This window comes from Neoarius graeffei, chromosome 27 (assembly GCF_027579695.1).
Source record: "Neoarius graeffei isolate fNeoGra1 chromosome 27, fNeoGra1.pri, whole genome shotgun sequence".
NCBI lineage: Eukaryota > Metazoa > Chordata > Actinopteri > Siluriformes > Ariidae > Neoarius > Neoarius graeffei.
This window is the reverse complement of record NC_083595.1, coordinates 23,621,950-23,645,177: the sequence shown is the minus strand read 5'-3', so window position 1 is coordinate 23,645,177 and position 23,228 is coordinate 23,621,950. Positions and strand designations below refer to the sequence as shown.

The following is a 23,228-nucleotide window of genomic DNA, read 5'->3' as shown; positions in this document are numbered from 1 at the left end:
CAGTCGTTGGTGTAAAGGGAGAAGAGCAGTGGGGAGAGGACACATCCCTGAGGAACACCAATGATGACTGACCGCATGCTGGAAAGTGACTGTCCCCAGCCTTACTTGCTGTTCCCTTCCTGTCAGAAAGCTGGTGATCCACTGACATATGGCAGGTGAGACACTGAGCTGGGATAGTTTTGAGGAGCGGATTCCTGGAATTATGGTGTTGAACACTGAACTGAATTCTATGAACAGGATTCTTGCATAGGTCCCTGGGCAGTCAAGATGTTGCAGGATGTAGTGCAGTCCCATGTTGACTGCATCATCCACTGGACCTGTTTGTCCTGTAAGCAAACTGCAGAGGGTCTAGCAGGTGACCTGTAATGCTCTTCAGGTGGGCCATCACTAGTTGTTCAAAGGACTTCATGACCACAGACATCAGAACAACAGGCCTGTATTCATTTAGTCCTGTGATGGAGAGTTTCTTAGGAACTCGAATGATGGTGGAGCACTTGAAGCAGGAGCGGACTTTTGCAGGGGTTTTTTTTTTGTTTTTTGAGCCCTTTCCATTATTATAATATTCACAAATATCTCCTTATAAATGAGGATTGCATATTGACTTTATGAGTACATTCCTGCATTTAAAATGTTAATATATTCATTGGACCCAGTAGAGCATTTTATTCTGGAACCCATGTCAGCTGCACTGTGTTCAAGTGGATTTGAAACTACATTAATATCAGGAAATTAGAAATGATTCCATGCAAATCAATAGAGGCTGACTATCTTCAATTTGCTTCATACTTTATGTAACTAATGTCACTGTACCCACCAACTAGTGCGCAAAATTTTCAGTTTGTATCTTCATTAGTTTGAGATATTTAGGCTTAATATATAGATATTTAGATGTTGTGAGCTTCGAAGCATGAAAGAATTTTTAATACAGTTTTCAGCAAGCCATAACTTGGCAAATATGCAACTGTGGACCAACTATTTTAGAGGTTAAAGATTTCTAATAGTGTAAAATCTCATCTCATTATCTCTAGCCGCTTTATCCTGTTCTACAGGGTCGCAGGCAAGCTGAAGCCTATCCCAGCTGACTACGGGCGAAAGGCGGGGTACACCCTGGACAAGTCGCCAGGTCATCACAGGGCTGACACATATGCCGCTTTTCCACTACAAACGCGGCTGAGTCGGGCTGAGCCGTGCCGTGCTGAGTTGGGCTGAGTCGAGCTGAGCGGGGCTGTTGGAGTTGCATTTCGACTACAACCGCGCTGAACCGTGCTGGCTGGAAGTGGGTGGACACATTGGGTGGAGTTAACGAAAGTGGGTGGACGTCACGTGATGTCGTTAACCAGCGCAAACGGTGACATCAGTGAGCTTTTAAGCGGTAGTCTCATGACCCGGATAGTAAACAATAAACATGGAGGACATGGAGTCGTTAGTGTTGCTGGTCTTGGTGCTGTGGCTTGTTGTCACCGACAACGCCAACAGATACTGGCAAGAGCGTATAGATGAGGCGAGGCGCATAAGGCTTCAGAAATTCTCGTAATTCTTCTTCTTCCGGGTTTACGGTGTTTACAGATCCCAGCGTGCTCGCGGGGCGTGTGTGGGCACGTGAGGACACTCCTCCTCACCAATCAGTGCACAGGGGAGTGTCTGCTCACGCCCCCAGCCTCACTCAGCTCGGTTTGGCTCGCTTCAACCCCACTCCAAAACGGTGCGAGTTTTGGGTGCTAAGCAGGGCTGAAGCGAGCTGAGTCGTGCTGTTCTGAGGTAGTCGAAACGCGAGCCGTGTCGGGCTGAAGCGAGCTGAAGTGAGCTGAAAAAGGGTAGTGGAAAAGGGCCATTAGACACAGACAACCATTCACACTCACATTCACACCTATGGTCAATTTAGAGTCACCAGTTAACCTAACCTGCATGTCTTTGGACTGTGGGGGAAACCGGAGCACCCGGAGGAAACCCATGCGGACAAGGGGAGAACATGCAAACTCCGCACAGAAAGGCCCTCGCTGGCCACGGGGCTCGAACCCGGACCTTCTTGCTGTGAGGTGACAGCGCTAACCACTACACCACCATGCCGCCCCTAGTGTAAAATAATCCCAGAAAATTTCAAGCACCTTGCATGAATAGTTCAAAAGTGATGATTTATGAATCTTTGCTATTTTTTTTTAGCAACGCTTGTTTATTAGGGGAGCGGCACGGTGGTGTAGTGGTTAGCACTGTCGCCTCACAGCAAGAAGGTCCTGGGTTTGAGCCCAGTGGCCGACGAGGGCCTTTCTGTGTGGAGTTTGCATGCTCTCCTCATGTCCACGTGGGTTTCCTCCAGGTGCTCTGGTTTCCCCCACAGTCCAAAGGCATGCAGGTTAGGCTAATTGGTGGCTCTAAATTGACCGTAGGTGTGAGTGTGAATGGTTGTTTGTGTCTATGTGTCAGCCCTGTGATGACCTGGCGACTTGTCCGGGGTGTACCCTGCCTCTCGCCCATAGTCAGCTGGGATAGGCTCTAGCTTGCCTGGGACCCTGTAGAACAGAATAAGCGGCTACAGATGATGGATGGATGTTTATTAGGACCACAATTCCCCCTTTTTAAAGCCTCAATATCTCAGAAACTAAAGAGGATCAGGCCTTTAAATTACACCTTGGCCAGGCCGTTTAACGGTGTGCCCAAATTAAATGCGCCCAAATTAGCGTCCCCAAATTAATCAAGGAAAAAAGGGCTGATACGCATCTTTATCACAACTTGATCGTTCTGATTTCCGATCAAAACAATTAAGTTATTTCCAAAATCGACCGAAAATGTCAAGCAAGCGACAGAACATTACCTATAACCCACTCAGAAAGGTACTAGTCTCTTTCCTGATCGGCGGAAGTTGGATTCCCGAGGTTTGATTGGTTAAGGCATCTGCCATTGACTCGTATGCTAGTGTTTCTGCTTTGATTTTCTGGAAGCCACGATGCCGCGTGGACGGCCCATTACTACAGGACGCTCGCACAACAAGCAAAGCGACACTTATGAGAGCCGCCGTCTAACTCATACCTGCTTCAAAAAAGGCAAAAATCCATACTATCATTCTGATCAATTTAGACATCTGAAACCTCTGTGAGAGAGGAAATTTGACCTGCAATCAGAAATTTTCTTCCGCGCGCGGAAGGGGGGAAACCCCCTCCCGGTGTTGCCAGATTGGGCAGTTTTGAATTCTACTTTGCAGGCAAAAAATGGCTTGGGCTGGTTGACAAAAATTGGGCGGGTTTGACGTTAGTTCGGCGGGTTTTTATCAGATGTTTATATAGTTTCACTACCACTAGAAAGCAGAGATGGGAGAGAATGTAAACACCTAAGCCGAATGATGTTCTTGAATATGTGAAGGAAATCAGGAAAAACAGCTCTCTCTGGTCAACTGAGGCAAGTCAGAGACCTAGTTTACCCAGTACCCCTTAGGTATTTTAAACAACCAAAATCGAGCATTGGCCTAAATTAATCATTAACAATAAACATTAATCTCATTAAGTATTATTTAAACAAAAAAAGTCAATGTAACTGTAAGACTAATATGAATGTGTGTAATGTAGTGCAGAAACTGAACTCATAAACTAGTAAATAAGAATCCATTCTCCATTTTCTCTTCTCATGTTACATTCAGCCATGCATCGTAGCCTAACTCTTTTTTTTTAAATTGAAATATATAAAACAGGTACAATCTAACAAATCCACAAAAATCAGGATAACAGATGAAGAAAATACATGGATGTAACAAAAATAAATTAAGCATAATAACTAGGCCTAAAAAATTAATAAAACAAACAGGATAAATAAAAAGATAAATAAATAAAAGACAAATAAAAACTAAATAACCTCAGCAATGCAGATGTTAGATATGCATCGTAGCCTAACATAGCCTACATAATATTATGCGTGTGCATCACCTACTGGTGCATGTAGGATTCAGAACACAGCAGATGATTGCAAAGTTATAATCTGATTCAACCATACAGAGCCAAGTACCAGACAGCAGATTTTTCACCTCCAGCACTGACGGTCTCATGTTGCTATTTAGAAGTTGTTTGCATTGTTGTTCAATTTACAAATAGTATACTGGTCTTTAGCTGCATATTTTTACTTTACAAGATAGGCATCAAGTACATTTTACATTTTGGGCGGTTTTAAGTGCATTTTGGCGGGTTTTGAACATATTTTGGGCTGGAAAACGTCAGCAGTATCTGGCAACACTGCCCCTCACTCGCTACGCTCGTTCGCGCAGTCGCTTTGCTCCTTTGATGTGCCCAAATTAGTGTAATCTAAAGGCCTGAGGATACAAGCTGAAAAATGTGCACACTAGTTGTTAAGTACAGTGACCGTGACATTATTTGCATAAAGTAAGAAGCAAATCCAAGTTGTTCAGCCAGGAAAATTTTCTAAAATCTTTTGATTTCACATGGAATTACCCATCATTAACATGTTAACCTATTAACATAATTTACTAGTTTTATTAAAAATGCAGTTAGATTCCATTTGACATTATCCGTGCCTTCAGATTAAAAACATTCAATTCAATAGTGATTTATTCTTACAACTGTAATAACTGTCCAGGAACTCTAATCTCTTTAATAATAGTTGATAAATATCTCCACCATTGTGATGCCTTTAAAAACGTCAAAGTTATGGACCACCTGTCAATATGTCATATACGCCTCGGGGTCTGTGGACTTTATGACGTCCATATCAGTGATGTTGGGTTACTTCAGGAGCATCAGACTTTGGTACTGTTTTGCTGCCTTGGGGTTTGGACAGTGTCAGTAAACCTGCTGAACCTGTCCAAATGACAAACATGGACACCATGGACTACACTTCCCACAACTCTCAGTGCCCTCTGTCTCCCAACTATTGAGATCAGCTGTCATTCATTATTCCAGTTAGTCCCCCTGCCTATATAAACCTCTCACTCACTCCAGTTCAATGCGAAGTATCATTCTGCCTTCTACAGTTAATACTAAGCCTTGTTATTTTCTGACTAACTCGTTCTTCTGACTCTTGCTTCCCTGTTTTCCATTTACACTCTTGTCTATTCCCTTTAACGCTGTTTGCCGATCGCCTGACCCTCGCTAGTTCTACGACTCTGATTCTTGTCTCATGTTTTGGCTCTGACACTGTCTACTCCTTGTTCCTCTTCTGTGATTACATCCGTAAGTGCCTGCATGTGACAGGATACTTCGCTGCCATGGATGTAGCGGAAGAAGCGAAGTAAACTGCTCTCAATGCCCAAGGACGCTTATTAGGAGAGCATTAGCAGATGCTAGCTGACCTCAACACCAGAATGTTCCAGCTAGCAACTGTGATGTCGCAGGCCTTCATAACGCGTCCTGAGTCATCTCCGAGCCCAGCGATACAACTTCTGTCTCCAGAGAGGTTCGCCGGAGATCCGCTCACCTGTAAAGGCTTCCTTCTCCAATGCTCCATGTATTTCACAGTTCTACCTAGCATATCTGACGAGCACAAGATTGCCAAATTTCTCTCCTTCCTTACGGGAAAAGCACTGCGATGGGCCAATACGGTTTGGAGTAAGGGTGGCGAGCCGACAAAATCTTATGAACAATAAGATGGCTCCAAGAATACTAAGGCTGATGCTATCTTACGTACAGTGGTGCTTGAAAATTTGTGAACCCTTTAGAATTTTCTATATTTCTGCATAAATATGACCTAAAACATCAGATTTTCACACAAGTCCTAAAAGTAGATAAAGAGAACCCAGTTAAACAAATGAGACAAAAATATTATACTTGGTCATTTATATATTGAGGAAAATGATCCAATATTACATATGTGAGTGGCAAAAGTATGTGAACCTTTGCTTTCAGTATCTGGTGTGACCCCCTTTGTGCAGCAATAACTGCAACTAAACGTTTCTGGGAACTGTTGATCAATCCTGCACACCGGCTTGGAGGAATTTTAGCCCATTCCACCGTACAGAACAGCTTCAACTCTGGGATGTTGGTGGGTTTCCTCACATGAACTGCTTGCTTCAGGTCCTTCCACAACATTTTGATTGGATTAAGGTCAGGACTTTGACTTGGTCCTTCCAAAACATTAACTTTATTCTTCTTTAATCATTCTTTGGTAGAACAACTTGTGTGCTTAGGGTTGTCTTACTGCATGACCCACCTTCTCTTGAAATTCAATTCGTGGACAGATGTCCTGATACTTTCCTTTAGAATTCGCTGGTATAATTCAGAATTAATTGTTCCATCAATGATGGCAAGCCCTCCTGGCCCGGATGAAGCAAAACAGCCCCAAACCATGATACTACCACCACCATGTTTCACAAATGGGATAAGATTCTTATGCTGGAATGCAGTGTTTTCCTTTCTCCAAACATACCGCTTCTCATTTCAACCAAAAAGTTCTATTTTGGTCTCATCCGTCCACAAAACATTTCTCCAGTAGCCTTCATTACATGCCTTGTTTTGTTGATTGATGGAGACTAGGACTGACAAACTAAATTGCCCATTGATGGGACAAATAAAGTTTTCTGAATCTGGCTTATCTATGTGATCTTTAGCAAACTGCAGACGAGCAGCAATGTTCTTTTTGGAGAGTAGTGGCTTTCTCCTTGCAACCCTGCCATGCACACCATTGTTGTTCAATGTTCTCCTGATGGTGGACTCATGGACATTAACGTTAGCCAATGTGAGAGAGGCCTTCAGTTGCTTAGAAGTTACCCTGAGTTCCTTGGTGACCTCGCCGACTATTACATGCCTTGCTCTTGTAGTGATCTTTGTTGGTCGACCGCTCCTGGGGAGGGTAACAATAGTCTTGAATTTCCTCCATTTGTACACAATCTGTCTGACTGTGGATTGGTGGAGTCCAAACTCTTTTGAGATGGTTTTGTTACCTTTTCCAGCCTGATGAGCATCAACAACGCTTTTTTCTGAGGTCGTTAGAAATCTCCTCTGTTCATGCCATGATACACGTCCACAAACGTGCTGTGAAGATCAGACTTTGATAGATCCCTGTTCTTTAAATAAAACAGGGTGCCCACTCACACCTGATTGTCATCCCATTGATTGAAAACACCTGACTAATTTCACCTTCAAATTAACTGCCAATCCTAGAGGTTCACATACTTTTGCTACTCACAGATATGTAATATTGGATCATTTTCCTCAATAAATAAATAACCAAGTATAATATTTTTGTCTCATTTGTTAAACTGGGTTCTCTTTATCTACTTTTAGGACTTGTGTGAAAATCTGATGATGTTTTAGGTCATATTTATGCAGAAATATAGAAAATTCTAAAGGGTTCACAAACTTTAAAGCACCACTGTATCTTTGCTCCCCCTCATCAGGACCCCACTGCCCATCCCATTGTCCCTTCTCACTGCTTCCTCCAGTCCATCACTTGGGACTTAGGCAGAGAAATCAGTGACTCTCAACCTCAACAACTCCCCGAGAATCTTCCACCTGGTCTACTATATGTACCCAAGCAACTCAGAAGCAGACTCATCACGTGGGCACACGCATCACCTGCCACGGGACACCCAGGCAGCCATTGCACCCATCAGATGCTTCAAAACAAGTATTGGTGGGAAAACATGCTCACTGAGATCAACCAGTTCATCGCATCATGTTCAAGCTATGCACAAGCCAAAGTACCCAGAACTCCATCCACCAGTAATCTCCGTCCCCTCCCGGTCCCTCAAAGACCATGGTCCCACATAGCCATAGACCTCATCACGGACCTTCCTCCCTCCCAAAATCACACAACAATTATGGTAACCATTGATCGCTTCTCCAAAGCCCTCAAGCTGATACCCTTACCTGGCATTCCCACCGCAGCCCAAACAGCAGAACTATTATTTCAGTACATCTTTCAATACTATGGTCTTCCTGAAGACATTGTAAGTGACAGAGGCTCTCAGTTCATCTCACACTTCTGGAGGGCCTTCTTGGAAAAACTAGGGGTATCAGTCAGTCTCACTTCTGGTTACTGTCCTCAGTCTAACGGACAAGTCAAGAGAGCCAACCAAGAAATCGGCTGCTTCTTGAGAATCTTTTGCATGCGTAACCAGGGGGATTGGGCATGCTTTCTACCATGGGCCGAGTATGCACAAAACTCCCTTAAGCACTCTGTAACCCAACTAACACCGTTCCAGTGCATACTCGGTTACCAGCCGACTTTATTCCCCTGGGACGACACACCCAGCCAGGTTCCAGCCGTCAAAGAGTGGTTCACTCACAGCCGTATGGGAGGAGGTCCACCAATGGATCGAGACTATCAATGCCAAGTACAAGAAGTATGCAGATATGCATCGTGCTGAAACCCTAACATACAACCTAGGTGACAGAGTGTGGATAGCAACCAGAAATCTCAGGGAACACAACTTTTGCAGAAAGCTCCAGCCATGTTATATCGGACCTTTTAAGGTACTGGACCGCATCAACGAAGTCTCATACAGGCTAGAACTTCCTCCTCACAGTAGACTGTCACCAACATTTCATGTATCATACCTCAAACCTGCCATCCTGGGGCTCCTCTCCGAGAATTCACCTAACCAAGAACACCCAGCTCTTGTCATGGAAGGTGAACCCATCTACCAGGTAAACAAGATCCTCAACTCTAGATGTAGAAGAGGGCAGATTGAATACCTGGTAGACTGGGAGGGTTATGGGCCCAAAGAACAGAGCTGGGTTCCAGCCAAAGACATCCTAGATCCACTCCTCAAGCAAGAATTCCACGCACTACACCCAGACAAACCTGCACTCAGAGGTAGGGGGCGTCCTAGAAAGACTATAGATCCCAGTGGGAGCTCCGCGAGGGGGGGGCCTCTGTCAGTAAACCCGCTGAACCTGTCCAAATGACAAACATGGGCACCATGGACTACACTTCCCACAACTCTCAGTGCCCTCTGTATCCCAACTATTGAGCTCAGCTGTCACTCGTTATTCAAATTAGTTCCCCTGCCTATATAAACCTCTCACTCCAGTTCAATACGAAGTATCGTTCTGCCTTCTACAGTTCATACCAAGCCTTATTTTCTGACTGACTCTCATTCTTCTGACTCTTGCTTCCCTGTTTTCCATTTATACTTTTATCTATTCCCTTTAATGCTGTTTGCCAATCACCTGACCCTCGCTAATTCTATGACTCTGATTCTTGTCTCACATTTTGGCTCTGACACTGTCTACTCCTCGTTGCTCTTCTGCAATTACATCTGTAAGTGCCTGCACCATGACAGATAGCTTGTAAGGATTTAGAGGACACTGTATTAAAATTTATAGCAAGAAATTTTACATGAAAATCTGAGGAAGTTTGTGATCTGAAAATTAATACAAGTTGGATGATGCAAAAAGAAAATGATCCAAAGCACACAAGTAGCTCAACAACAGAATGATTTTAATAAATAAAATTTGTTTTGCAATGCTCCAGTGAGAGTCCAGACCTTAGCAATTTGAGATACTGTGGCATGAGGTATTGAAGAGGGCTGCTCATGCAAGAAATCCCAGTAACTTTTTTCTCCCTCATCCATATAAAATGTTTAACTTATGCAAGCACTAGATCAGTGAGTGTATCTTATCCACAGCATAAGACTGGTAGAAATTATTGTGGAAAACTCTAAATGAAATGAGGAATTATGTTCCTGTGTTTCTCATATTTCTAACTGTGGTATGTTTTCTTACAGATTATTTCATTCATAATGGCAATCCCTATTGCAATCCTGGATTGTGACCTTTTGCTTCATGGCCGTGGGCACAAAACACTGGATCGATTTGACATTGAAACCGCATCAGATGAGTTTCTGTTGACAACATTTGGTTTCCCACGTGAGTTCATCTACTACTTGGTGGAGCTGCTGAAGGACAGCTTCTTAAAACGCACACAGAGGTCGCGAGCAATCAGTCCTGATGTTCAGATTCTTGCAGCTTTGGGTTTCTATACATCAGGGTCCTTCCAGAGCAAGATGGGAGATGCCATTGGCATCAGCCAGGCCTCAATGAGTCGCTGTGTCTCCAATGTCACCAAAGCTCTGATTGAGAAAGCCCCAGAGTTCATTGGCTTCAACAGGGACGAGGCCACCAAGCAGCAGACTAAAGAAGAGTTCTACAGAGTGGCAGGGATTCCTAATGTGATAGGAGTTGCAGACTGTGCACACATAGCGATAAAAGCACCTAATGCAGAGGATTCATCGTATATTAATAAGAAAGGCTTCCACTCAATTAATTGCCAACTGGTTTGCGACGCCCGGGGGTTGCTACTGAGCGCGGAGACACATTGGCCTGGCAGTCTAACAGACCGAGCTGTTTTTAACCAGTCTAGCGTGTGCAAGCTGTTTGAGGAGCAGGTGAACTACGAGGGCTGGCTTTTAGGTGAGATGAATAGAAAAGAGCCCTCTTGTAGATTATATTAAATATTTAAGTATGTAATTATCCATCTGACATGCAAAATTGATTTTCAAAGGCAAGAGAGATCAGTGCCACCAGGATAGAAAAGTTTCATCAGTGAGAATAACTATGTATTGTCTTGTACTGACCCTTCCCTCCAAGGGAATTAGTAGTTGTTGTGATACAAAATTGTCTACATTGTCTGTTTCACACAGCCCACTTCCAATTCCTCGTCTTGTCTGTGCATTGCACAAGAATGTACTGTTTCTCCCTAATTGTCTCATTAATCAGTCAGGTGACGCCATTGGCGTTCTTCACATTTAACATCCATCCATTATCTATAACCACTTATCCTGTGCAGGGTCGCAGGCAAGCTAGAGCCTATTCCAGCTGACTATGGGCGAGAGGCAGGGTACACCCTGGACAAGTCGCCAGATCATCACAGGGCTGATACATACAGTGGTGAAAGTTTGTGAACCCTTTAGAATTTTCTATATTTCTGCATAAATATGACCTAAAACATCATCAGATTTTCACACAAGTCCTAAAAATAGATAAAGAGAACCCAGTTAAACAAATGAGACAAAAATATTATACTTGGTCATTTATTTATTGAGGAAAATGATCCAATATTGCATATGTGTGAGTGGCAAAAGTATGTGAACCTCTAGGATTAGCAGTTAATTTGAAGGTGAAATTAGTCAGGTCTTTTCAATCAATGGGATGACAATCAGGTGTGAGTGTTTTATTTAAAGAACAGGGATCTATCAAAGTCTGATCTTCACAGCACATTTGTGGACATGTATTATGACATGAACAAAGGAGATTTCTGACGACCTCAGAAAAAGCATTGTTGATGCTCATCAGGCTGGAAAAGGTTACAAAACCATCTCGAAAGAGTTTGGACTCCACCAATCCACAGTCAGACAGATTGTGTACAAATGGAGGAAATTCAAGACCATTGTTACCCTCCCCAGGAGTGATCGACCAACAAAGATCACTCCAAGAGCAAGGTGTCTAATAGTCGGCGAGGTCACAAAGGACCCCAGGGTAACTTCTAAGCAACTGAAGGCCCCTCTCACATTGGTTAATGTTAAAGGTGGGGTATGAGATTTTTTTTCAGGAGTATTTTTTACCATATTGCTTGAAAAGCTCCTCACACCCATGTTGCAAGCAGTACAATAGAAGGTTTGACCCAAAAACGAAATATTTTAATCCAGTCTACAGTGTAAAATAAAGGAAAAACGCCATCCAATCATATCGAGGTACCACCTCAAAATGATTGGATATTGACATGTCAATCAGACTGAAGCCCACAAGCAGCCCGTCCCTTGTGTGTGTGTGTGTGTGTGTGTGTGTGTGTGTGTGTGTGTGTGTGTGTATATGTGTGAGAGAGCGAGCAGCCCCTCCCCCAACCTGCGCTCAGCAGGGAGAGACAGAAATGCACAGAAAAGGGTCCCTCCAAACAACGGGGATTTACACGAAAATGGAAGGAGATATTCACAAAATTCTTTCACAGTGAGTGCCACAAGGCTCTCCTGAACACACTGATGTAATTTTTTTGTCTGTAGTATAAAAAATGAGGTCACTAGAGCGAGTTAAAAACGAGTGACTTTTCTGCCACGTTTATAATGGCAGTCTATGGGGCTGCGCGGCTGGCCTCTCCTCACTTTCAGGCTTCTCATTCAAAAACTGCAAGTCCTATCGTGTAGGTAGACACATTGTGTGAATCAGGACAAGTGTGGCTACTACTTTTGAGAAAATTATGTGTGTGGAGTGAAAATTGGGGCTGAAAACACAGTTTAAATGAGAAAGTTTGAGCTATTTTTCCAAGCTCTCTACACTCTAACTTAACGAGACGCGGGGGGTGGGAGCATGGCGAGGGCGGGCTTGTTTCTTTTCAAAATATGGCTTGCGGGAACTGTTATTCCAAAATCTCGTACCCCACCTTTTAATGTTCATGAGTCCACTATCAGGAGAACACTGAACCACAATGGTGTGCATGGCAGGGTTGCAAGGAGAAAGCCACTACTCTCCAAAAAGAACATTGCTGCTCATCTGCAGTTTGCTAAAGATCACGTAAACAAGCCAGAAGGCTATTGGAAAAATGTTTTGTGGATGGATGAGACCAAAATAGAATTTTTTAGTTTAAACGAGAAGCGTTATGTTTGGAGAAAGGAAAAACACTGCATTCCAGCATAAGAATCTTATCCCATCTGTGAAACATGGTGGTGGTAGTATCATGGTTTGGGCCTGTTTTGCTGCATCTGGGTCTGGACAGCTTGCCATCATTGATGGAACAATGAATTCTGAATTATACCAGCATATTCTAAAGGAAAATGTCCATGAACTGAATTTCAAGAGAAGGTGGGTCATGCAGCAAGACAACGACCCTAAGCACACAAGTCATTCTACCAAAGAATGGTTAAAGAAGAATAAAGTTAATGTTTTGGAATGGCCAAGTCAAAGTCCTGACCTTAATGCAATCGAAATGTTGTGGAAGGGCCTGAAGTGAGCAGTTCATGTGAGGAAATCCATCAACATCCCAGAGTTGAAGCTGTCCTGTACGGAGGAATGGGCTAAAATTCCTCCAAGCCAGTGTGCAGGACTGATCAACAGTTACTGGAAATGTTTAGTTGCAGTTATTGCTGCATGAGAGGGTCACACCAGGTACTGAAAGCAAAGGTTCACATATTTTTGCCACTCACAGATGTGTAATATTGGATCATTTTCCTCAATAAATAAATGACCAAGTATAATATTTTTGTTTCATTTGTTTAACTGGGTTCTCTTAATCTACTTTTAGGACTTGTGTGAAAATCTGATGATGTTTTAGGTTATATTTATGCAGAAATATAGAAAATTCTAAAGGGCTCACAAACTTTCAAGCACCACTGTAGATAAAGAGAACCCAGTTTAACAAATGAGACAAATATTATACTTGGTCATTTATTGAGGAAAATGATCCAATATTACATATCTGTGAGTGGCAAAAGTATGTGAACCTCAGGTTAATTTGAAGGTGAAATTATAGTCAGGTGTTTTCAATCAATGGGATGACAATCAGGTGTGAGTGGGCACCCTGTTTTATTTAAAGAACAGGGATCTATCAAAGTCTGATCTTCACAACACATTTATCAAAGCGTATCATGGTACGAACAAAGGAGATTTCTGAGGACCTCAGAAAAAGCATTGTTGATGGTCATCAAGCTGGAAAAGGTTACAAAACCATCTCTAAAGAGTTTGGACTCCAACAATCCACAGTCAGGCAGACTGTGTACAAATGGAGGAAATTCAAGACCATTGTTACCCTCCCCAGGAGTGGTTGACCAACAAAGATCACTCCAAGAGCAAGGCCTGTAATAGTCGACGAGATCACAAAGGACCCCAGGGTAACTTCTAAGCAACCGAAGGCCTCTCTCATATTAACATTAGCCAATTTTCATGAGTCCACCTTCAGGAGAACACTGAACAACAATGGTGTGCATGGCAGGGTTGCAAAGAGAAAGGCACTGCTCTGCAAAAAGAACATTGCACCCCGTCTGCAGTTTGCTAAAGATCACGTGGACAAGCCAGAAGGCTATTGGAAAAATGTTTTGTGGATGGATGAGACCAAAATAGAACATTTTTGTTTAAATGAGAAGCGTTATGTTTGAAGAAAGGAAAACAAGTCAAGTCAAGAATTTTTTATAGCGCTGTTAACAATATACATTGTTGCAAAGCAGCTTTACAAAATTTAAAAGACTAAGCATGAGCTAATTTTATCCCTAATCTATCCACAATGAGCAAGCCTGTGGCGACGTTGGCAAGGAAAAACTCCTTCAGATGACATAAGGAAGAAACCTCAATGGGAACCAGACTCAAAAGGGAACCCATCCTCATTTGGGTGATAACAGACAACGTGATTATAACATTTTTAACAGTTGTGACATGAAGTCAGTTTCGTTGATGTTATAACTCTTCATTGATGGAAACTTGAATGCGAAACTGTTCATGACAACTGCAGTCCTAAAGTTAGCAAGTCAACTGTAGTCCTCAGCCATAAAAGCATTACTGTAAGCGTCCAGAGCATTTTCCAAGTGTGACTGTCAACTGTCCATATGGAGACTGTCCTGTCCTCCACAGGAGCGATGTGATGAGACTCCAACCAGATGTAGGGTATCAGGATGGATCAGGCAGGTCCAAGGAGCAGAGGAGGTCAGCATCTCGATCTCAGGATTGACATGTAACTTGGGGGGGGGACACAGGTTGTTAGGTATGCCCAAAGTCACCTGATGAAGTAAGAACAGTATACATTTTGCGCTGAGTGCAAGCAGGGACTCCGGCAAAACTATGACAGCATAACTAAAAGGGGAGAGCCAGAAGGTAACACAGGCATGAGGGTGCCTTGGGACATAAGCAGCAGTCACTACACCATCAACAAACTCGAGTGAGGAAGTGAGTGGGGGACTGACAGCATCCATACATCCCAGTTTACCAAAACACTATGTCTGAGGACCCTCCAGATCTACTCCTTTCCCTCATAAACACTATTAACTGCTTACATTCCTCCCTCTGCTGACGCGAACACGACATGTGATGTCATCCACTCCGTCACAAGTGGACTGCAGACACAGCATCCACAGGCTCTCATCCTGATCTCCGGGGATTTTAACCATGCTTCCCTGTCCTCCAGTCTCCCCAGCTTCAAACAGTACGTAACATGCAGCACAAGAGACAATAAGACACTGGATCTGTTTTATGCCAACACCAAGGAAGCATATAGTATATCACCCCTCCCCCTGGGCAAATCTGATCACAACTTGGTGCATCTTCTGCCAGTCTACAGACCTATTGTTCACAGACATCCAGTCAATACACAACAGGTGAAAAGCTGGACTTATGAGGCTTTGAAAGACTGCTTTGGCACTACAGACTGGGATGTTCTTCATGAGCCCATGAGGACGTAGACAGCCTCACGAGCTGCATCACGGACTACATAAATTTCTGTGTGGAGAACACTGTGCCCACTAAAACAGTACAGTGCTTCTCAAACAACAAACCCTGGGTCACTCCTGAGCTGAAGGCTCTCCTGAATGAGAAGAAGAGGGTATTCAGATCAGGAAACAGAGAGGAATTGAGGAGGGTACAGGAGATGCTGAGAAGAAAGATCAGGGAAGGCAAAGACCGCTACAGGAGGAGGATGGAGGACCAGCTGCAGCAGAGCAACGTGAGTGGAGTCTGGAGGGGCCTTAAAACCATCCCAGGGCTTAAGGAGTCCAATAGGCAGCTTGGAGGTGAGCTGCAATGGGCAAATGACCTGAACAACTTCTTTAACAGATTTGATCAGGCACCAGCCCTCCCCCCAGATCAGTCCACTGTTACTGCAGCTGTCTCTTCCTGGTCATCGTCACCCAGCCCACAAACCTCCTTCTCACCCTCTCAGCACCCCTCAACCATCATACATCCAGCTCAGTGCTTCACACCTCCATGCGTAACACCGAGCACTCAGCTGTGCTCTTCTTTGTCCTTCGACAGAGGACAAGTCAAGAGGGTACTGGGTAAGATGAAGGCGAGAAAGGCTGCAGGTCCTCATGGCATCAACCCTGGGCTCCTGAGGCATTGTGCTGACCAGCTGTGTGGAATAGTCCGGGACATTTTCAACTTGAGCCTGGAACAGGAAAGAGTGCCGGTCCTTTGGAAGACATCATGTGTAGTTCCGATACCAAAAACTGCACACCCCACTGAGTTAAACGGATATAGATCAGTGACGCTGACCTCTCACCTGATGAAGGCTCTGGAAAGACTTGTTCTGGCACATTTCTGCACACTGGTGGGGCCAGCTATGGATCCCCTGCAGTTTGCCTACCAGCCAGGCATCGGGGTGGAAGATGCAGTCATCTACCTGCTTCATAGATCTCTGTCTCTCATCTTGAAAAGGCAGGAAGTGCTGTTAGAATCATGTTCTTTGATCTATCCAGTGCCTTAAACACCATCCAGCCAACTCTTCTGAGGAGTAAGATGGAGAGCTCAGGGGTGGACCATCATCTTACCTCGTGGACTATGGACTATCTCACAAATAGACCATAGTATGCGAGTGTGGCAGCGGGGGCGTGGTCAAGCATCGGTCTGTGAATGGAGGGCGGAGTCAGGGAAGGTAAGTGGCAGAATCACTGCACCTGACGGGAATTAACCTGTGTTTGTGTGTTTTCCCCAGTGACCGCGCCCTATAAGAGGAGAGGGAGAGCAAAGGAAGGGGGCTCTCCCCGAACGAGAACACGTGTGTGTGTGTGGGGGGGGGAATAATTAAAAGCTGAAAAGCTAAAATAAAAAGGGTTTTTGCAAACTCAGTTCTGGCCTGCCGTGCTTCTGTGCTCCACCCACCTTAATTATTTCGACAGTGGTGCTGAAACCTGGGACAGAGTACAGAAAAGAACAGCCTCATGGAGTCCTCCCCCTTCAAGGACCTGGTCCATGCCCTCGCCTTGGCCCAACAGAGCCAGCACCAGGCGCTGGTCGCCCTCTGGAAGGAGCAGGAACAACGGTTCGAAGCCCTGGTGCTGGCACAGCAGGAAGATCACCAGACGTTCCGGCACCTGCTCACGTCAGTGGGGTCCACTATCACCACCGCCGCGGACCCTCCCCACCTCACCCTAACGAAGATGGGTCCGCATGATGACCCCGAAGCCTTCCTTGCTCTTTTTGAGCAGAGGCATGGGGTTGGCCGGTGGAACAGCACGCAGCGCGCCTCCTCCCCCTGCTAACAAGTGAGGCACAGCTGGCTGCGCTAAAGCTCCCCGCTGACAGCTGGCTGATCTACGCCGACCTCCGCAGGGCCGTCCTCCAACGTGTAGGGCACACCCCAGAGCAGCAGCAGCAGCGCTTCCGCGTGCTGTGCCTGGAGGAGGTTGGCCGGCCGTTCGCATTTGGCCAGCAACTCCGGGACGCCTGCCGGCAGTGGCTGAGGGCCGACAACCGCAACACCGAGTGAATCATCGACCTAGTGGCACTGGAACAATTCATCGCCCGACTTCCGGAAGGAACCGCGGAGTGGGTCAAGTGCTATCGCCCGGCGTCGCTGGATCAGGCCATCGAGCTGGCAGAGGACTATATGGCGGCTGTTCCGATGGCAGGACAGCATGTCTCCTCTTCTCCCCTCTCTCTCCTTCTGTTCCTCGTCCTCGCCCCATTCCCCCACCGCGGGTGCGGGGGCCGGCTCCACCCCAGCCGGCCTGCCACACCGGTGGTGCCCTACTGTTTCCTACTTCTGTGTCTGTGTCGTCCCCCGCTCAGGTGAGTGAGCTCCGGAACACTGGTGCAGAGGGAAAGCCTGGGCCGGTATGCTGGCACTGTGGGGAGCCGGGGCACCTCCAGCATCAGTGCTCGGCGATGTAGGTGGGCGCGGTGGTCCGGATCCCCGACGCGCCAGGGACCGCCCTCGATTGGGCTGGAGCGTATCGCATGCTGGTGAGTATCCAAGGGGATACGTATCAGGCTTTGGTGGACTCCGGCTGTAATCAGACCTCAATCCACCAAAGCCTGGTGCAAGACGAAGCATTGGGGAGAGCACAATTGGTGAAGGTGTTGTGTGTGTGCACGGGGATGTTCACAACTACCCTTCAGTGTCGGTCCACATTCTATTTCGAGGGGAGAAATTTAGAGTAAAGGCGGCAGTTAATCCTCGCCTTACCCACTCAATTTTGGGGACTGATTGGCCGGGATTCGGGGAATTAATGACGCATTTAGTGAAGAGTGGGGCCTGCCATAGTTTAGTGGGGGGAGGTCCCAATGTGACTTTGGCGGGAGCAGCTGTCACAGAGCTATCTACGTCATTACCACGTCAAAGTGAGGAGCAGCAGGCTCCTCCTCCCTCTCTCAGGGAATCCCTCGCGGATTTCCCGTTAGAGCAGACGCGAGACGAGACTCTGCGGCATGCGTCTGACCAAGTGAGAGTAATCGATGGTCAAACGCTCCAGCCAAACGCCACCCCATCCTTCCCCTATTCCTCCATTATTAAAGATAGATTATACTGAGTGACGCAGGACACTCAGACTAAAGAACTGATAACACAGCTTTTGATCCCAAAGAGCCGCCGGGACTTTATATTCCAGGCGGCTCACTTTAATCCCATGGCCAGACACTTAGGGCAGGATAAGACACTAGCCCGAATAATGGCCCGGTTCTATTGGCCAGGGATTCACGGCGATGTCCGTAGGTGGTGTACGGCGTGCCACGAATGCCAGTTACTAAATCCAGCGGCCATTCCAAAAGCGCCTTTGCACTCTCTGCCATTAATCGAGACCCCGTTCGAAAGAATTGGGATGGATCTCGTCGGGCCATTAGATCGGTCAACACGAGGGTATCGCTTTATTTTAGTTCTGGTGGACTATGCAACGCGATATCCAGAAGCAGTGCCTTTTCGCAATATCTCAGCATGCAGTATTGCGGAAGCACTCTTCCGCGTCATCTCCTGAGTCGGAATCCCCAAAGAGATTCTGACTGATCAAGGCACTACGTTTATATCACACACACTGCGCGAACTGTATGGGTTACTGGGAATTAAACCTATCTGCACCAGCGTTTATCACCCACAAACGGATGGCTTAGTCGAATGGTTCAACCGCACGCTCAAGAGCATAATTTGAACATTTGTAATCGAGGACGCACGCAGCTGGGATAAATGGCTCGAGCCTCTGTTATTCACAATGCGAGAGGTCCCACAAGCCTCCACGGGGTTCTCCCCGTTCTAATTATTATACAGGCTTAAGCCACGCAGCATTTTAGATGTGCTGCGTGAAAATTGGGAGGAGGGACTTTCAACAAGCAAAAATGAAATTCAATACATTATCGATCTGCGCACCAAACTCCACACCCTCACGCACCTAAACCAGGAGAATTTGCGGCAGGCCCAAGAACGTCAAGTCCGTCTGTACAACAGGGGCACGCGCCTTAGGGAATTCACACTGGGAGATGAAGTACTTGTGTTGTTGCCCACGTTGAGCTCCAAATTTATCGCCAGGTGGCAAGGACCCTTTGAGGTCACACAGTGAGTCGGGGACGTCGACTATGAGGTGAGGCGAATGGACAGGGGTGGGACGTTACAGATTTACCACCTCAATCTGTTAAAACTTTGGAACGAGGAGGTCCCTGTGGCATTGGTGTCGGTGGTTCCAGAGAAGGCAGAGCTGGGGCCAGAGGTGCAAAAGGGAAAATTGACATCGCCCACTGCTCCGGTCCCCTGTGGAGACCACCTCTCCCCGACCCAGCTCACGGAGGTAGCCCAGTTGTAAACAGAATTTTCTGACGTGTTCTCGCCCCTGCCCAGCCGCAACCACCTCATAGAACACCACATTGAGACGCCCCCGGGGTAGTAGTGCGCAGTCGCCCTTACAGACTGCCCGAACACAAGAAAAAGGTGGTTCGGGAAGAACTCGAGGCCATGCTCGAAATGGGCATCATCGAGGAGTCCCACAGTGACTGGAGCAGCCCGGTGGTCTTGGTTCCCAAGGCCGACAGGTTGGTCTGGTTCTGTGTGGACTATAGAAAAGTCAACGCAGTGTCTAAATTTGATGCGTACCCAATGCCTCGTATTGATGAGTTGCTCGATTGACTAGGCACGGCTCGTTTTTATTCGACACTGGATTTGACAAAGGGATATTGGCAGATCCCCTTGACTCCGCTATCCCGAGAGAAAATGGCCTTTTCCACACCGTTTGACTTACACCAGTTCGTCACACTTCCTTTTGGGCTGTTTGGGGCGCCCGCTACATTCCAGCGGCTTATGGATAGGGTCCTCCACCCCCACACCACCTATGTGGCCATGCCTTGCCATCAAGTGGGCGGTCCTCACCCTCCGCCACTACCTGCTGAGGTGCCCTTTCACCCTCTTGCCAGACCATGCGCCCCTGCATTGGCTCCACCGCATGAAGGATGCCAACGCGCAGATCACCCGTTGGTATCTGGCACTCCAGCTGTTTAAGTTCGGGGTGGTCTACAGGCTACGTGCGCAGATGGTCGTGGCGGATTTCCTCTCCCATCGGGGGGGGTGTCAGCTGCAGGCCGGACGGCTCCCTGGCCTGAGTCGGGTGGTGGGGTTATGTGGCAGTGGGGGCGTGGTCAAGCGTTGGTCTGTGAATGGAGGGCGGAGTCAGGGAAGGTAAGTGGCAGAATCACTGCACCTGACGGAAATTAACCTGTGTTTGTGTGTCTTCCCCAGTGACCGCGCCCTATAAGGGGAGAGGGAGAGCAGAGGAAGGGGGCTCTCCCCGAACGAGAACACGTGTGTGTGTGTGGGGGGGGGGGGGATAATTAAAAGCTGAAAAGCTAAAATAAAAAGGGTTTTTGCAAACTCAGTTCTGGCCTGCTGTGCTTCTGTGCTCTGCCCACCTTAACTATTTCTACAGTGAGACTAAAGGACTGCATGTCAGATACCATTCTTTGCAGCACAGGGGCTCCACAGGGGAAAGTCCTGGCCCCATTTCTGTTCACGCTTTACACTGCGGACTTTAGATACAATACAACTACCTGTCATCTACAGAAGTTCTCTGATGACTCTGCTATTGTGGGCTATATCCTCGATGGCGAGTACAGAGAACTGGCAAGGAACTTTGTGGACTGGTGCCAACGGAACTCCCTCCAGCTCAATACAAGTAAAACCAAGGAACTGGTGGTGGATTTCCGCAGGATGAGGTTCTCTTCAACTACCCCAGTGAACATTCAGGGAAAAGGACATTGAGATGGTTAGGAGCTACAAGTACCTGGGTGTTCATCTGAACAGTAAACTGGACTGAACTGATCACACACACGCCCTGTACAAGAAAGGCCAGAGCAGACTCCAGCTGCTGAGGAGGCTCAGGGCCTTTGGAGTACAGGGTCCACTTCTGGACTCTTTTTATGACTCTGTGGTGGCATCAGCCATATTCTATGGAGTTGTTTGTTGGGGAAGCAGTATCACAACAGCAGAGAGGAAAAAACTGAACAAACTGATTAGGAAGGCAGGATCTGTCCTGGGCTGTGCACTGGACTCAGTGGATGCAGTGGGGGAGAGGAGGATGTTGGCCAAGTTGTCATCCTTAATGGTGAACACCTCCCATCCACTGTAGGAGACAGTAGCAGCACTGGGCAGCTTCTTCAGTGACCGGCTCCTCAATCTGCAGTGTGTTAAGGAGAGATACAGCAGCTCCTTCCTCCCTACTGCTGTGAGACTGTACAACCGGCACCTCACCAAGCACAGCACCAGACACTCCTCACAATAATGAACAAAGCTGTCCAGATCACTTCTACATCCATAGAAACTCCTCTGAACGTATACTGTGCGCACTGACCATCAGCATCAGTACTTTACAGCAAACTGCTAGCTACACATGGTTAAAATGGATCTTGTGCAATATACTGACTTAGTTGTGTAATACTATCTGGGTAATACTGGTAATAATACCTGTGCAATACTTACATGTGTAATACCACCTTTGTAATACACTTATGTTCACTATATATCTGCAAACCATTTAATTTATGCAAATTTGTTAATTTTTTATCTCTAAATTTGTAGTTTATTTCTTTTATAGATATTCTTTTTTGTATACTTCGTACTTTTGCACTACTCCTTCACTGCCTTATCTTTTTCTCTTTATATTTTTTGCTGCTGTAACAATGTAAATTTCCCCTTGTGGGATAATAAAAGGCTATCTTATCTTAACAAAAGGTTTGACTAAACAGATATGTTTTCAGCCTAGACTTAAATGCTGAGACTGTGTCTGAGTCCCAAACACGACTTGGAAGGCTGTTCCATAGCTATGGGGCTTTGTAAGAAAAGGCTCTGCCCCCTGATGTAGCCTTCACTATACGAGGTACCAGCAGATAGCCTGCACCTTTTGATCCAAGTAGACGTGGTGGGTCATAAAGGACCAGAAGTTCGCTCAGGTACTGTAGCGTGAGACCATTCAGTGTTTTAAAGGTCAATAGTAATATTTTATAAACAATACGAAATTTGATTGGGAGCCAATGTAGTGTGGATAAGACAGGGGTGATGTGATCATATTTTCTAGTTCTAGTAAGGACTCTTGCTGCTGCATTTTCAACTAACTGCAGCTTGTTTATGCACTTATTGGAACATCCAGACAGAAAGGCATTACAATAATCCAGCCTGGAGGTAACAAAAGCATGAACTAGTTTTTCTGCATCGTGTAGTGACATAAAACTTCTTATCTTAGCAATATTTCTGAGATGAAAGAAAGCTATCCGGGTAATGTTATCGATATGAGTTTCAAATGAAAGACTGGGGTCAATAATCACCCCGAGGCCTTTTACTGCTGCATGTGAAGAAACAGAAAGGCCATCCAGAGTTACTGTGTAATCAGAAAACTTACTTTCACCAGTGCTGTCTCAGTGCTATGATGAGGTCTAGCTGCATGTGGTCCTAGTACAAGTACTTCTGTCTTGTCAGAGTTAAACAGAAGGAAGTTAATAAGCATCCACTGTCTAATGTCCTTTACACATTCCTCGATTCTATTTAGCTGGTGTCTCTCATCTGGTTTTGCAGAAACATACAGCTGTGTGCCATCAGCATAACAGCGGAAACTAATACTATGCTTATGAATAATATTACCAAGAGGTAGCATATATAAAGAAAAAAGCAGTGGACCTAAGACACAGAACCTTGTGGAACACCAAACTTTACCTCGGTATGTCTAGAAAAATCACCATTTACATCAACATACTGATAGCGGTCAGTTAAATAAGAGCTGAGCCAGGAGAGGCCCATTCCCTTAACTCCCACAACATTTTCTAGTCTATCCAGAAGAATGGAATGATCAATGGTATCAAATGCTGCACTAAGGTCAAGCAACACAAGCAGTGAGACACAGCCCTGATCAGATGCCAACA

The 23,228-nt window shown here is 45.9% G+C and overlaps 1 protein-coding gene across 4 annotated transcripts in view; it reads left to right on the top strand.

Annotated features, from left to right (window-relative positions):
• The window catches only part of harbi1 (harbinger transposase derived 1), a 34,522-nt gene that overhangs the window by 1,598 nt on the left and 9,696 nt on the right, over positions 1-23,228 (top strand). For 3 of the 4 annotated variants that reach the window (XM_060912025.1, XM_060912026.1, XM_060912027.1), the window contains exon 2: positions 9,665-10,349. In XM_060912025.1, the coding sequence (XP_060768008.1) occupies positions 9,680-10,349 (670 nt within the window). In that variant the 5' untranslated portion in view covers positions 9,665-9,679. Of the gene's footprint in view, positions 1-4,839; positions 4,898-9,664; positions 10,350-23,228 lie in introns of those variants that run through there. The other variant, XM_060912029.1, reaches the window with a different exon arrangement.